We start from the raw sequence: 17,560 nt of genomic DNA on the forward strand, positions 1-17,560 counted from the left end.
AAATATTTTTAAAAAAATAATTTTATTTTGACTATGTTATTTACATACGAGTAATATGTGATTTGTAATTTAAAAGTATTAATATTTTAATATTTTTTGTATACCATAAGAACAATATTATTTAAAAAATATTATGATTAAGTTACAATGCTATTTTTAACGTGATTAATTATTAATAACGTTTTAATATTTTTTATTTACAATATTATAAGTATTATAATTAAGTAAATAGAACTTTATAATGCGAAATATGCACTATTTTGAGTTATAAGCCAAAAACTATATTTTTAAGTCGCATTCTAGATTAACGATAGTTAAATGAATGAAAAGTTATAATATTTAAAAATGTTCCCAAAAATGTTCCTAAAAGTTCTTGAGTAATATTTGAAATATTACAAAGAAATAATTTGAGTAGTAATTTAAACTTTATTTTTTTAACAGTATTTTACTTACAAACGACTAAAGTAAATTTTAAAATTATTTTTACAATACAAGTTAATATGCAAAAAAATTGAGGAGTTAATGATATATTTAATATAATTAATGTGTAACGCAGAGTTAATATTGTAGTATTATCACGAGAATATTTGCATAGCAATATGTGAGTTTGAAGGACTGAGTGAGTTAACAATGTCAAAGCCTCACTATATTTTGTTATAAAAGTTAATGCATAAAAAAATAATTATACATAAATAGTGTATAAATATAGACTAGGGGAACAAATATATGCCTAGCTTACTCAATCAAAGTATAATCAAAATATCTGGTTTAAAGCTAATATATGCTTAAATCTGGTACTGGATTCGACTGGAAAATATTATACAAGTAATCCATTGTAAGGACGAAATTAGGGGCTATGTTATGGGCTATAATAGACACTGAATTTATTTTAAAGCATATTGTAGGTATGTTGGAAAACAACCAAATTTAAATATAATATTTTCTTTTATATGGTGATAAATATATATTTATTATATGCATTATTTATCTTCTAAGATAAAAAAATTGTAATGTAAAAGACGGAAAATAGATTAAAAGTTACGAACTCGGCTTTATATAAAAAAAAAAAAAAAATTAAAAAAAATTAATTTATTATAATTCTAAAACAAGTATATATTTTATTTATATACCTATTAAACGTTGATACTATGTAGGAGGCATTCAGTAAAAAGTCGACTAACATACGTCATGTGTTCTAATCATTGATTTTATAATATACAGATAAGCGAAGGTATAGGTGTATTTGGCCACTACAATTTAGTTGTCGATAGACGCCGTTGCTATATAATTAACTATACTATTAATTATTATATATCAACTTTTTTTCCCTTTTCTATTTTTATCGTACATAGACAATTGTTTACACAAGAACCCGCTTGTACTACAACTGTCGTGATCATAGACATATAAAAGAATTTATATGTATGTCTATGGCCGTGACGATCGACTAGTTTTCGGAAACGATAGAATGCCAGCTTATCTATAATAGTTTGTCAAGTTGTATTTTATTATTTATGATTGAGTTGAATGACGTTAACGTCTAATTAAGTGATTTATTATTTTTACCCTTTCTATATAACAATATTATACAGTGTGTTCACGCTAAGAGGTACTACTAAATATTTCGGTTCGATGATCTTGTATTGTAATGGGGTTTTCACTGAATGACAGATATTACTTAAATACACATTTTTAGATAAATTTCAAATTCTTAACACTTTCGATACGCGCATACGCGATACAACTTACTTTTTTTAAATGATAACCAATTTTTTTTAAATATTTGGATAGAGTATTTTTTTCTAAACAATTTATGTATAAAATTTTTTTTTAATTACAAAAGTTGCATATGAAATTTATCGATGAACTTTAATATTTAGTGCGCACAATTTTATAGTTTTCAATTTAGCTATCTTAATTCAGAATAATTAATGAAAAAAATTACAGTAAATTACGATAAAAAGTGTTTATTTATATCTTATTTATGTGTAAACAGGTATTTCCTAACTGGATACTAATAAGTAACAATAAGTTGAATTTAGTTTAAAGTTGGTCAAAAAAAAAAAAAAAATTAATTGTAAATATTAAAATTCATCGTTAAATATAGAGTATGTACGTTGTCAATAAACGAATTTCCTTACTACCGACGCCTAACCACTCATCCCGCTACCACCTACGATGGAGACCCTCCTAGACGTCTGATCGCCTGCAGTGCTCTATTCGGCTGATGTCTAATAACTGGTTACCATATTTTTGTATAGCACCGCTTATCTGTATATTATAAGATCAATGGTTCTAATCGATAAACTGTTTATTTTTTGACAAGTTTACAATCGATAAACTATACCAAAAACTGTATTTATGTAAACGTGTTAACCAGTGAAAATTAAATAAATTTCTATAAAGATTTCGTTAAATATGATAAATTAAAGCAAATATAATTACTCCAATAATGACTGTTATTAATAATATGATCGAAGTCCCAGGGCTTACGTTACACAGGGAAACAATTTTATATGAAGTAAGGCTCTGTTGTACATCCTTTTATCTTGAAATTATACACGATTAGACGTTTTATTGACTGGAAATCAGTAATTAGAAGGTTAATTGTTTTATAAATAAAACTTAGAATATCATATGTTAAATAGGGTTCAATCTATTCGGTAGTAAATTATGCCATAAGTCCTGATACAAATGAATTTCAAATTTTACTCTTAAAATTATAGTTTAATTTGTGTAACTATTACATTATTTTTTAAATAAATAAATTTAATTATAATCTTATATAAAATATTTCAAGAAGTTAAACATCTATATATATATCAGTTTTTATATAATATATTATAGAAAAATGGAGTATTTTGACCAACTGCTTAACTGTGAGGACCCTCCTGAAACTTTCACATGGATATCATCTGACCCTAACGACAGTGAATGCCCTCCTCCTAGTAGGATAGAGGTAGTAAATCAATTAAATAGATTAAAAAAAAATAAAACACCGGGAGAAGATGGAATTCAGGGAGAAATTCTAAAAAATTTGGATGAGGTAGCAATAAATAAAATACATGATATCATCGAAAATTTATGGTCTGAGGAGCAACTACCCAAAGACTGGGGTACAGCGTTGATCTGCCCGATTTTTAAAAAAGGAGACCCACAAAAATGCAGTAACTACAGAGGTATTGCTTTATTAGATACGGCATATAAAGTCTTATCATATTGTCTACTTGATAGAGTAGTACCCAAGGCCGAAAATATAATAGGTGATTACGAGGGTGGGTTTAGGACCAATAGATCCACAACTGACCAAATGTTCATTCTAAGACAAATCATCCAAAAACATTTGGAATTTGACAAGGAGGTACACGTGTTATTTGTGGATTTCAGAAAAGCTTATGACTCTATACATAGAGAAAGCCTTTTAAACATTCTCAAAGATTTCAAATTCCCCAGGAAAATTATTAATCTCATTGGAGCCAGTCTCAAACATACAGATATACAGGTCAATATAGGTAACGTAACATCGTAGCCAACTAGAGTAACGACAGGACTTCGGCAAGGGGATGCTTTGTCTCCAGTGCTGTTTAATTTAGTACTGGAGAGGGTAATACGTGAGATGAACATTTCGGAAGGAGTTATATTAGGACAGACCAGAATTGGAATACTAGCATATGCGGATGATATCGCTCTCCTTGGTGAAGATTTAGATATGATAAAGAAATTGGGAAGTAATCTAATAAATACGGCAAAAAAAGTGGGCCTAACCGTTAATGAGGAAAAAACAGAGTACCTTGTGGCTAGCCGAGGAAATAGAAATGGCGGTCTGGAACAATATATCAAAATTGAAGAACTCAAGTTCAAAAGAGTGTCTCAATTTAAGTATCTAGGTTCGATGATAACGGAGGATAACGACATCAAGACAGAGGTGTCAACAAGGATACAACTAGCGAATAGAGGATTTTATGGACTTGAAAAAGTCTTGAAATCGAAGGCCTTATCTAAAGCCCTAAAAATCAAAATGTACATGACTCTACTAAGACCAATTGTTCTTTACGGCTCAGAAACCTGGGCGCTGAGAAAAACAGAAGAATCAAGATTAATGATATTCGAGAGAAAAGTTCTACGGAAAATTTTTGGCCCCATATACGATAGACAAACGAGGGAATGGAGAAAACTTCATAACGTGGAACTCCAAGGACTTTTCCAGAGGCCGAATATAGTTAGAGAGATCACCAAGCGGAAACTAAGTTGGGCAGGACATGCTTGGCGCAAAAAGGGTACTTTAGTAAAATGGGTGATCGAAGAAGAGCCTAATGGAAAAAGACCAATAGGTAGACCTAAGTTAAGATGGGAAGATGGTGTGAAGAAAGAAGTGGAAAAGATAGAGCCTGGTGTCAAGTGGAGAGAAGTAGCGGAGGACAGGGATAGGTGGCAAAATTTAGTGTTTTCAGGATGGTCTTAAGGGCCATAACTAAAAAGAAGAAGATATAATATATTATGAAAAATATCGAAATTCCAAAATTTTCCCTCAAAAATAAAAATAAATTCATCTTGTAGACATTTTATTTGAAATATAAAATATGTGAACAGGTTTTACTAAAAAAAAAGAAAATTATCATAATATTATTATAATATTATTATTGCATTAAATGTTTGTAATACTGGCGTATTGTTCTTATGATGAAAAAACCGATATATTACTATCTATATATTATCTATATATTACTATTTCCTAACACAGCTATGTATCACTTTTGCCTATAACATAACGCCGTGTTGCAAAATATACATCGCACTAATTTTTCTTACATTGATTTTTTTAATATTTGTACTCGGACATTAATAGAAAAATAACCATAGGGCATTTATCCGAGTGTTGAAATATTAGTAAATTAATTTAAGTTTGAAACACGATACGGTAAATTGTAATTCATCATAAAATTGTCAGGCCTTCTTAGTGTATCATTTGCAACTACGTTATTATATTATAATTAAATATTGAAACCATTTTTAAACCATGGTTTAAAATTAAGAAATGTTTCCCGTCAACAATTAATATTACACGAAACTATGCGATATAAATATACATAAACATACTTGCATCGAGAAGAGGAACCAGGATTTATGAATACTATTTACTGCTATCTCAAAAACAGTCACGCGATACGCCATGTAAACGCGAAGGCATACCTGGATAGTTTTAATTATTCGACAGTAAATACATACCCTCAAATACATGAAACCTTCAACCGTGTCCGTGTCGCTGGCCGGGCACCAAGCTGTCCAGGCGGCCGAGTGTTTCCATTGCATGAGCGTCAGTTTGCGGTTCACGCAGATTACCTATAGAAAAAAAAAAAAAAAAATATGTAAAAGCGAACGCGTGATTCATACGACGTGATGGCTTAAAATGCATGACTTAACCACAACATGTACGTATGAACTATAATCTAGAGCTCAGATATTGATGCTTTAATTAACTATGTGCCGTTCATAAAATGCATTTATGAATAAAAACAAATTTGCAAACTAACCCTGAAACCGTATAAATTAATTAAGTTCTTAACCAAATAACCGGTTAAAGTAGGTTCACCTTCCGATATAATGAAATAAGTGACCAAAAACAAATGTACGGTAAAATATATTAATCCGAGTTCGTATATGCGAAACACGTTTTTAGCATGGAAACACCATCGTCAAAAATATTTATATACGAGTATATTCAATAGAAAATATGCTTAAGTTTTCAATATCTGGGCCATAACAATATTATATGTGTACGGGTATACGGACAGGCATCGTCGACGACGTTCCGGTCGTAGTGTACACATATAAAGTCGGGGCACTATACAGGCAAGTACTCTATCACCTGCTCATCTGTGTCCTTTCAGTGGCGACCCGTTAAGACTTTCGTGTGGTTTTTATGTAAATTGATGACGGAATTTATTTATGGTTGCAAAGGAGACAAGTTCAGATACGTTACAACTACAGTGCGTGGTAACTTGCTACTTCTATTCGATTTTCAGAACTAGTATTACATATGTAAAACACACGTGCATATATATTAATTGTATTATCGTCGCTGAAAGTTAACATACATGTACACTTGGTTAAGAATTTTTTGTTATGTATAGTAACCACAGTGGTATTTGACTTCGGCGTACGGTGTTATAATGCGTAGGATGTATTTTTATTTCCATTCCATCGTAATATTGTACACAGATAACGCGGGAAAATGTTTGACCCCCTTTGAATAATAATATTATGAATATTATTACTATTATAAATATTATTATTTTAGTGATAGCAGCGCACGAAAAAAAAGCAGAAAAAAATGTTTACATTTAATTAGTTAATATAAATATTAAAGTTGTTGTTTTCGTTCACTGCCCTCCGGACATTTTTAATTCAAGTGAAAATATATTAATGTCTGTAATGCCGCCGTCTTTTATTATAACTTATGTAATGAACGGCACGTATTCAACAGCGCCAGCATTCGTTTGTGTATCATTCGTGTTACTTACAATAACTGCACACTTAAAGGATTTTCATGACGTGCTTCAATAAATAGATTTTTACCTTAATAAGACTTATCTCGAAGCATAAATAGATACATCCATGTATCGTTAAATAATATATAATAAATATTAAACAAATAATGTATTGATGTACTAGACTTACTTATCATACTAGTCATACATATGAATAAATATAATTGTTTTTATTATATTTACCATTTTAAGCCGCGAACCACCGGGCTTACTGATCGCGTACATACTGCACCCTCTGGTACGTTCTAATTTATGGTCTTTCAGATCAGATTTGCTTTTTACTTCCTTTTGAGTTTCCGGCTCGAATTCCGATAGTCTGAATACGTATATTTTGCTGTCGCGTCCTACAACGTAAAAAAAAAAAAACGATTTATACAATAATTGCTCAGTTTTTTAGCAAGAAAACCAACCATCAATTACCACTATCAGTAGCTCTGATAGTAATGGTTGTGAGAGAGGGAGGTGAGAGGTCGAGGTTGGACTGAATTTCTAGACGATATTAGTAGGTTGGTGGTCTGCCATTGTCCGTCACGGGATCAACGAAAAAAGGTGAAAATTACCGGCAAATTGTTTATCTGTGTAATTACTGAAAGGTTTGAAGTCAAATCAAATTATGCATCGGAAAAATTATAGTGGGTAAAAAATTGGATAAAGTTTTAATGGACCAGCGTTTATGCTTATTTCTTTTTTCAGTTATGACCATGTCTTAATAGTGTGCTAATGCTTCCGATTCATAAAATTTTAAGAAGAATATAAGTTATGATTTTAAATTCCATAAGTATGGTATGTTTCATTATTATTGTATTAATTTATTTTGATAATAAAAGGAATTTCAAACTGCAAACTTTACGGAAAAATTGAAATTATCAAGTATATGATTGTTAATAATAATTTACTTCCAATATATTTTTTTTAAATAACTGTGTACAATTAGTGACATGTTATAATAAGTAAATAGTAGTTTAAGTAAAATATTTATATAATAGTAATAATATAATAATTGATAAAATTAAATTTTGTTTATAATATGAGTAGTAATGTATTATAATTATAAGAATCTTAATGTAATATAACATTTAATAAAATGTATTGTACTTTGCCAAAAAAAAAATTAACATTTTGCATAACGCCTAGGTATTCAATAAAATACCTAGGTTATATGTAAAATAATATTGAAAATTATATGTTTTATTTATATTGCCTTAAATGGTTCGGCAATTTGCAAAATACCTGAATTATCTATATTACCGGTAACATATATATAAAAAAATCACACTATATATATATAGGGTGATTTTTTTATCGTGAACCAGTTAATATCTCGGGGGAAATATCAGGAATTTAAAAATAATTTTTTTTTTTAACTTTCTAGGTTTTACCATTTTACACTGTGTTACAATTTTGATAATTTTAACTTCCTCCCTTATTCGATAAAACACTATCAACTTTCGATTTTCAAATGGCAATACCTATTTTCGATAATGAAAATTTATAAACTTACTGAAATAAATAATTTTAACGTTTACAGAATTTAATTTCAGTAATCCGTTTGCGACTTATTACCGTTTAAATATAAGTTCAATTTACTGCTACTGGGTAATTTATCAAACCCAACAATAAGAACCAGAAGTCAAAACGGAATAATATTTCAATTTAACAATACCCATAACGATCATAATCGATAATAACTCTGAAGTACCTATCTAACAAGATAGATAAACAATACTGTTGGAAACAAAAAAGAAATATCCTATCAACACTCCCACCAGAACACCGTGTGTCAGTGAGCGACTATCCTGCAGCAGTAACAATTTTATCTATTATTATATTATTACTAGTATATAAATTTTTTACTTAAACTACTATTTACTTATTATAACAATTTTTAGAAAAGTGACATTTTGAAGTGCACAAAATTTTATTTTTAAGGTAAATTCATTTTTTATTTTGACACTTGGACTTATAAACACATTTTAAAAATCCTTGGCCAATTCTTGTGGATTGAATTTTTATCAACTAATTATACTGTTTATACAGATAAAAACTAGTATTAGTGGCCAAATTTTTAAAAGAATGTTGTAGTTTGTTATACAAATTTGATTTCATATAATTCGTATGTATAATTGCAACATCAAAACGAGATACAAAAATGACGAAAAATGACGATATTGTAATAAAATTATTAGTACGTTCAATATTGTATCTCAAAATTATTATTATTATAGTAGTAAATGAATATTATATTATTACGTTAAATCGTGAACGCACATTTATGATAAACAATAAGTAAAGTCGTTGGTAATAGGCGATGCCCAATTTTGATTATTTTCTTCATATTGCCTACTCCACAATTGGCATTATACATAATACGAGTTTTGCCTAGGTATTATGTATATTACCGAGTGATTTTTGGCATTTTATATAATGCCTAGGCATTTTGCAAAATACCGGATTATCCATATTGCCGGTAACATATATATATATATACAAATCTTCAAGGTCTTAAAGACCGTTATTCTTTATAAAATTATATATATATATATTTATATATAAAGACTATATACACGAATTTTGAATACGAAAACACAATAATAATTCACGCGTAATGCATACGCTGTCATGTGTAAATACGTACCTTTTTCGGCTCTGAATAAAAGGATTCCGTGGGCCTCGATGACGTTCAACTGATTAGCTTGTATTGTTTTGTCGAAAATCTGTCTCTGCGACACGCCATCTGCGGATCATTTGAAAACAAAAATGATTTAATCGAAATTCCGTCATTCCTAGATAATATCACATGATATATTATTTTTTGGTAAAATGACTTTGGAAAAATCCCAAAGTGTCCGTGTAACAAAATTACACGATATCCATTATATGAGTCTTTAACCGCGGGCATGACACTTAAAAATGACCGATCGTGTTCAGTATAAGCAGGTTGTTTAATAATTCAAATGTGTACGAATGTTTTAAATAAACCACACGGATTCATAAAATGATCATACAAAACCTAATTTACCTACGCGTCAGATTAAAGTTTAATATATTCACTTTTGCATAGAATTTTTTATGGCAAATTAAAAAATAAAAAATAAAAGATAATAAAAAATGTAAGTATTATAATAACTTAATTAATAGTCATGGTAATTTATTTTTTATTCCTTTTTGCTGCGCTCAGTATTGAAAAATAAACCTTTGTTTGGATGAATGTTATTTATTTTGAACATTCATATTATATTTTTATACGTATTACGATAATCCGCTACATATGAGTATAGACATGCATTATTTTTCAATAGAAGATCTAGTTGTTGACTTTTAGTGTTTATGTTTGAGAAACAAAACACAAACGACGCTCAAAGATCTTGCTGTTTATTTGAGAGTAATGGTTTGTATTAACGATTGTGTCAGTTATAATATAAAAATATCTTGTTCAGAAAAATATAAGATACCGAGTAAAAAGAAAATCTACTGTAGTAAAAAGCCATTCGAATTTTGAGCGATGGCGTTATTTTGTTTAGAGATAGAGACGAATTACAAATTTTATTAAAAAAAAATAAATAATATTAGAATACACAAGTGGAAATTTTCGAATACTAAAGAAATATAATCATAATTTTTTATGACAAATGACAATAAAATTGGTTCCAAATAATATCTAAATTAACTTAATATTCGTAACCTACCAATACGATTTTTTAAAATTTAAATCAATTTAGCAACTATTGAAAGTTTTAAATTTGGAAAAATCTTCATGTATATCATATTAATTTTGTCAATTTAAAATAAAAGATTACAAGATAAAAAAAAAAAAACACCAAGAATTATTAGTTTTTCAAACTATAATAATAATTTTATTTTGAATATATTGTTTTGATTAATTGAATACGTTTACGGTAAAATACAAAAAAAGTATTAATCACAGTTAAAATGTTAATATGTCGAATTTCTCCAATATACCAATAGATTTTTTCCGGAATTCAAAATAGGAGTACATTATTCTAGATTTCTTAGATTTTATATATATACAATAACAATAATTAAAAACATCTTTAAATACACTAGATATTTGCATTGGTATATTTTATATTTGTTTTTCTTGATTACGTTTAAACAGTATGTAAGAAGTGTTAAGATAGAAAGAAAATTAATTATTTAATCTAAGTCTAAACACAATCATTTAATAATGTACAACTATTATATTTTGTAACTATTTTCACCACATTCGATTATACTAATCAAATATTTTAGCATAGAGATTCGAGTTACCGATATACTTATGTTTAACATTAGTATAATTTATGTTAAGCTATCTTTGAGCTAAATTAATACCGACATGAATCAAAGGTCTCTTGAGTGTAATGAAATTACATAATACATATGAGAGTACCTAATTCTCGATTTCTCAATTACAGTTATTGAAAGAAAAGTCTGGCAATGTTTAATAATTAAAAAAGTTTAAACTACTTAAATATGACAGTGAATATTTAAAAAATTTAAATCTTATGATTTTAAATAGTATTAAATTCACTACGAAGAACATATTATTATTTTATTTAAGTGTAAATAAAAAGAGCTCAGATTGAAAACATAATAAAATTATTCCATTTTTTTTAGAGTTCAAAACATCATACATAGACATCATACACTTTTATCCCTTATTTAAGTAGATAATTATCACATGCATGGGGATCACTTCCAGTGAAGTTGGTTTGGCGGATGGCAGTGTAGAGCAACCAGAAAAATGGCAGGGAAGAGAGATTACAGAATTAACTCTGACGAATAATTTTTACACTAAGCAAACTAACCGGATTCGAACTTATGACTGCACGACGTAGCCAACTGTGAGATCACTATACCACACTATTCCTATAGTTACTACCTATTTAAAATAAAAATAAAAATATTATGTCTATAATGTATCAATCGTATACAATTAAGTGCAACTCTATTAAAAATAAAATAAAAGTAGACATTTTTTGAATTACAAAAATATGAGAGCTAAAACTAATTTTTTAAGTTAAATATAATCTCTATGCATAAAATATATAAACATGAATGTAAAACGAATCTTAATATTTACATTTAAGTTATTAAATTAAGAAGAAGTAAAAAAGGAGAATAAAATAACATGAAATACTATGGATTAAATATTTGTCGTTTTTTTTTTTAAATATAATTATTTTTTTAAATGAACAACAGTTTAAATATTAAGAACTTAAAGTTTTTTCCAATTAAGGTTAGTTCACTTAATAAAAAATTTAAATTTAAAAATATACATTTAAAATACTCATTAAAAAATAAAATTATAAGTTTTTGGCTGCTAATAAATAATATATTGATATTTTACCAGATAAACATTTTCAGAAAGTAATTCTTTATTAATTAATTATAGAGATGATTTTGGACGGAAGTGATAATATCTTTTGATAAGACGTTCTTCATTTTTGACAAGTGATTTAAGGACTAGGCACTCAGATAATATTTATAGATAGGGGAAGGAAATATCTTCGCTTGTGTAATTTATTATCATTCATTTAACGACAGCTCACTCAGCCTTCATATCCTTGAACCACTTGTTCGAAAAGTGGATAAAGATTAAAATAATACATTTATATATATATATATATATATATATATATAAGAATAACAAAAATGATAATAATGATAGTAATAATAATAATAATAATAATAATAATAATAATAATAACATCAAAAATTATTGATATAACACTCGAGCTTCTTAATAATGCTACTATGGACATATTCCAGAAAATTTTTAAAAAACAGCAACAATGACCTATAAATGACAAAAATAAAATAAATTCGAGATGAAAGGTATAAGAATAATATTATTGTTTTTATTGTAATACACTATATGGAAGAGAATGCAATCATTGCAGTCACAAATGTATGTCATTATTTTATTATAATGTGGTTATAGGAAAAATTATCGTTAGTTTAAAAAAAAAAAAAAAAATGTAACAATAAGATATTAATCAAAGTTCAAAAAATGTTTGATATGATGTTGTATATATTATACATAGAACGTATAATTTGTTTTTGTAATTGATTTTTAAGAAAACGATAGAATACAAAACAAATGTAAAAATATTGTTGTAATTTTGTTTTCGAATTCCCGGATTCGGTGGCCGTATAATATAATGTTGTATATTATCTGGACGAAATGGGAAATAATTGAATTTTTGAGTTGATTCATTAGAACAATAACTTCAATCGCATAAAATAAATAAATAAATAAATAAATAAATAAAATGAAAAAAATTGCCCCACGATAACGGATGTAAACCTGCGGAAGTATAATCGGAGGTATTATATATCGTAAATGGATTCCGTATAAACGAGTGATTTTCAGACGAAAATAAAGCGTTTATTGCAACGGTACGTAAATATAAATCAACGACATTGTGACTAGGTCGAGGTGATAACATAAAAATTGTCCATGGTATGCATCAATAGTGTTCGAATAAAATAGTTTTCCGAAACAAGGTGATGTAAACTCTTAGACCGATAAAGGGATTTAGAAATATCGGTTTTTTTTTTGCCAACTGCTAAACTTAAACCAACCCAACGTACTTATAGTAATGTAATGCGTGTACACGTGAATGGTATTAAAAACGAGTGTACTGCCCGTGGTAAGCAGAGGACGGAAGTGTAATACACGTACGTTCCGTGAGCTACTGTTCCGGATCCGATGATGAGACTGTCTCTAATATTATAGTTGTTAAACAGTTTCGATATATTTGTTCGGCGGAGTCACCTTTGGGTCGTTTTAACATTTTGGTACTCTGCGGTTTTGTCGGAAAGTTTATCCTTGCCGACCAAATCTTGGCAATACAAAAATTACCCCCCTGCAGTGCTGCCATAATGCCCCTGTTGCTCCATAGTGCGAGTATTATGACACAATCTATATTTACACGCAAGTATATCAAACAATATAGGGAAAAATATGAGAGAATCAATGTGCAAGTGGATAATATTTATAACACGCGTACGGTTTTGTACAACGAACGCGTTTTATTTCACCACGGGTTGACACTGGAAAACAGAAAAATAAACAATGAGAAAATAAATAACAGATAATAGTTGACCGGAGAAATGTTTAAAAATAAACCATTTATAAATTCTAAAACACAAAATAATCAAAAATCAATTCCGTTTACATGGGTCGCATTGGTAGACAATATTATAATATTTTTAAATTTACTTTGGAAATTCAAAACGAGAATATATATCGGTTTACACGTTAAATTAAATTGAAAGGTTTTATTTATTTATTTATTTTTTTTTTTACGCGTAGGTGTTGTCAATAGTTTTTGTTACTTGTATGCTGTTCATTGAAATTTAAGTGCTTGTTTGAGCTTCTTTTAGAGCGTCTAAAAAAATTAAATAAAAATAAAAAAATGCTCGAATGAGAACAACTGAATTTCTTAGAAAACCATGAGAGATAAGAAGATTCATGTGAGTCGGTATACTTCCCTGATTTTATTGAATTCAAACCCTTAAGAATTGAAAAATAATGTTTAGTTCGACGAAATGGAATTACTATTTATCATTCAAATAATCTAGCAATCATTGAAGTTGAAAAATAGTCGATTGAATAAATTTGAAATAATATGAACAGTGAAATCGTTGATCGTTTGGTTTAGATTTAATTTGAAAAATAAACATAATATACATATACTATAAATTTATTCTGTATTTAACTTTTAATAGGTTGCGTGTAAGATAAATATTTACTCAGTAATTATTCAACGCTCTATATATATATTACTACGTATTTTATCCAAGTGTTCATGCTTTACGTATGGTTAAAAGTTTTCTAAGACTTAAGCTTTTAACCTTCAAGATAAAATAATCAAAACTTGAATTTGAAATTAATTTTATCGTTCATGATTAATACTTTTCATAAGTTTAAATTTAATTTAATTTATAGTATTTTATGTTAATGAACTACATAATTTTGAGTTCGTTGTGAGAAAAATGAAAAAATGAATACGTAAAATCGAAAACTCTGGAGTATATTTCTAACACCGACAAATAAATGACCCTATTAAATACCACATGAGCTCCTAAAATATAGATTAAATTCAAATAATTTGTTTATAAAAACGAAGAGTTAAATTGTTGCACAAAATTTACAAATACTATTTTTATAAGTTCTGTGCTGATTATAAATATGAATATCCGTACTATTATTGATATTAGAAAAAAAAAAGTATTCGGAAAAAAAGTATCTGTACAAAATAGTATTTTATTATAAAAATAAATAAATAATACATATATATATATAAATAAAATAATTAAAATAAAATAATTATATTTAAATATTAATAATGAAAAATTAGTCAAAAGTTTGTTTTCTTATTTTATTACCTATATTTAATAAAAACTCTTGCAATGTAATTTAATTTTTATTTAAACGAATACACAAAGCTTTTAATCGACATTGTATTTTTTTACTTGCTTGTTCTTCAATTTCCTTTAAAACTAATCGTGCTTTATCTGTGCTAACCTCTTGTATCCATAAAAAATTTTGATTTATTTCTATGTATATTAAAGAAAAAATATTAATAATAATTTTAATTTATAGTATTTATCACGAAATATTGTTTTGATGTTTTTTTGTTTCTTAATATTTAAATGGATTACGGTAAATTTGAGTTTGGGCCGTCTTCACTCTTAATAAAGAATATTTATGTAGGAAACGTGATCTAAGATTGTATTCTATGTAGACCATCATATAGAACGGATAGTTTTTTTTGTTTGAATATACTACGAATAAGCGATTATAATGTATTACGATGAATGGAATAAAAAACAAATCTGAGAAAAGCGGGGGGGAAATAAGCACCTTAAATTGTAATTCTATATTACTGCAGGAACTTAAAAATTATCGTTAATTTAGATTATATTTGAAATAAAGTCGTATCGTTAGATTTATATTTTATTAATTTAGTTAATGAAAAGAATAAATATGCATAGTCCAAACATTGTAAAATTATAATGAAAACAAAGCGCGTTGTTCAAAACAGGCAACATGGTTTTTGAATAAATGGAAACACCATAATGGTAACACTAATATATTAATATATCGAACAATATAACGTGTATTTGTGTTGCCTTGTTTGCGACAACAAAGTATTAAAGCCTAAAGTAAATGGAATAAAATAATTGATTTGAGTACTTTCATAAGTAAAAAAATAGCTTAAACATACAGCATTATAGCATTATAACGTTTCACGAGTTGAAAACTTAAAACCGTTCTGTTATTTTGAGTTTCATTTAAGAAAATGTTTTTCAACTCGAAACATGTTTTTTGTATCCAAAACATTTGGAACAGTGGGAACATATTTTAAACTTTTAGACTACGATGATCAAGATTTTCGGCCAGTTAAATTAGGTGGAAATTATATTATCTGAGTACCTTGATCGTGGGGTGTTTTAAATAATTGTTTTAATATTACTAAAACTTACTTAAATTACACGTTTTCGTTTTTGATCAGTCCATTGATGGGAATATAATTGGAACGAAAATTTATCGCTAAATATACCGTAGCAGCGGTATATTTATTACATATTTATATTATATAAATATGGTAAATATATTATATATAATATGGTATATTTAGTATATTTATTACGGTACATTATTATGCTGTTTAAAAACAATGCGTTGTATTTTCTAAATAGCACAATATTACAATAATACAAAAAAAATCTACTCAAAATAACGTTATGGAGTTCTGTAGTGAATAGGTAAAAACCATAAAATTGTGAGCGACGACACGTACACTTACTGGTTTGAAACCTACCAAGTGCAAATAGACAAATCGTTTCGATATGTATGTATATGCGTTTTTCATGTTTAAATTGTGTATAAAAATTAAATGTAACTTTGTGTGGTATTATCTGATCAAATGGTCGGGCGGATATTACAGTTATCACAACAGCAGATTTTCAAAATATACAATTAAAACCACGATGTTTTGTTTGGGTACCGAGTGGTTGCTCAGTTACCGGAGAAGTAAATTTTACTTCCGGGTAAAAATCTTTTTTGTTTTCGTACTGCAGGCGAATATAGTAATTAAAATACAATATTTGAATAGGTACCACAACGTTGCTTTGTACACAATCAACCGCTTGGGTTCAATAGTTCATATTATTTGAAAGCGTTTTAAAATGCATGATATTTACACGAATGAAATAGTTTATATAATGTTTTTGAACGAATAATTAGGATTCTCGAATAAATAAAAAAAGCATTTTTGCATATTATAGTTTTAAATGTGAGCATAAATGCTATTTTTTTCCATTTTGCCTTGGTTGACACGAATGAATTACAAAGTATAGGAAATGTAAATACATTTCAGTAATTTTACTCGAAACTTGATGATTTTTAATATTGTAGTTGACATTAAAGTTTTATGAGTTTTTATAGCTTATTTTAAATTGAGTTATGTATAAAGACAATATTGTTTTCAAAGTCAGCTAATATCAGTCATCTTTGTATTCATATTATTGAAAAGTTAATATTCGTTTAATTTTAAAAATGTATAAAGTATAATATATACGAATATTAAATACATTTTACAATATAGAAGATAATGTATATTTAAATTGCTCATGACTTAAATATCTTCACATTTAAGAACTAGACAGTTAATTAGTGTCAATCTAGAATGAACGAGCAACATTCATTACCATTTGGGGTTTGAATACTGTAATTTCTATGCTCAGATTTCAATTATTTCTACACTTATAGGTACTTACATATTATTAGTGTTTAAACTGAAAACAAAGGGACAAAAGTTTCTAAATTATGTTGGTGAATGTTAAAGTTTGTTACATGATAAAAATTTTCGAAAAATAGTTTATATGATTTGAACGTTCGTAAAAACAAAAGTTTATTGCATATTTTAAAATATCATCACCCGGATTAGCCCATTGTTAAGCAGAAAACGGGTTATAGTCTTGGCGCTTTGATTTTA

General features: G+C 27.6%; 1 protein-coding gene across 2 annotated transcripts in view; it reads right to left on the reverse strand.

The window, feature by feature from the left end:
- Window positions 1–17,560, reverse strand: part of LOC112683863 (GTPase-activating Rap/Ran-GAP domain-like protein 3) — a 196,706-nt gene that overhangs the window by 19,154 nt on the left and 159,992 nt on the right. For both annotated transcript variants that reach the window (XR_003148622.1, XM_025555048.1), the window contains exons 16-18: window positions 9,184–9,282; window positions 6,732–6,892; window positions 5,227–5,340 (exon numbers count right to left, since the gene is read on the reverse strand). Coding sequence is in view for 1 of the 2 variants with exons in the window: in XM_025555048.1 (XP_025410833.1) it covers window positions 5,227–5,340; window positions 6,732–6,892; window positions 9,184–9,282 (374 nt within the window). In the remaining variant the exon portion in view is untranslated. The remainder of the gene's footprint in view (window positions 1–5,226; window positions 5,341–6,731; window positions 6,893–9,183; window positions 9,283–17,560) is intronic.

The sequence above is a fragment of the Sipha flava genome, unplaced genomic scaffold (genome assembly GCF_003268045.1).
Source record: "Sipha flava isolate LNK unplaced genomic scaffold, YSA_version1 236_pilon_pilon, whole genome shotgun sequence".
Classification (NCBI taxonomy): Eukaryota; Metazoa; Arthropoda; class Insecta; order Hemiptera; family Aphididae; genus Sipha; species Sipha flava.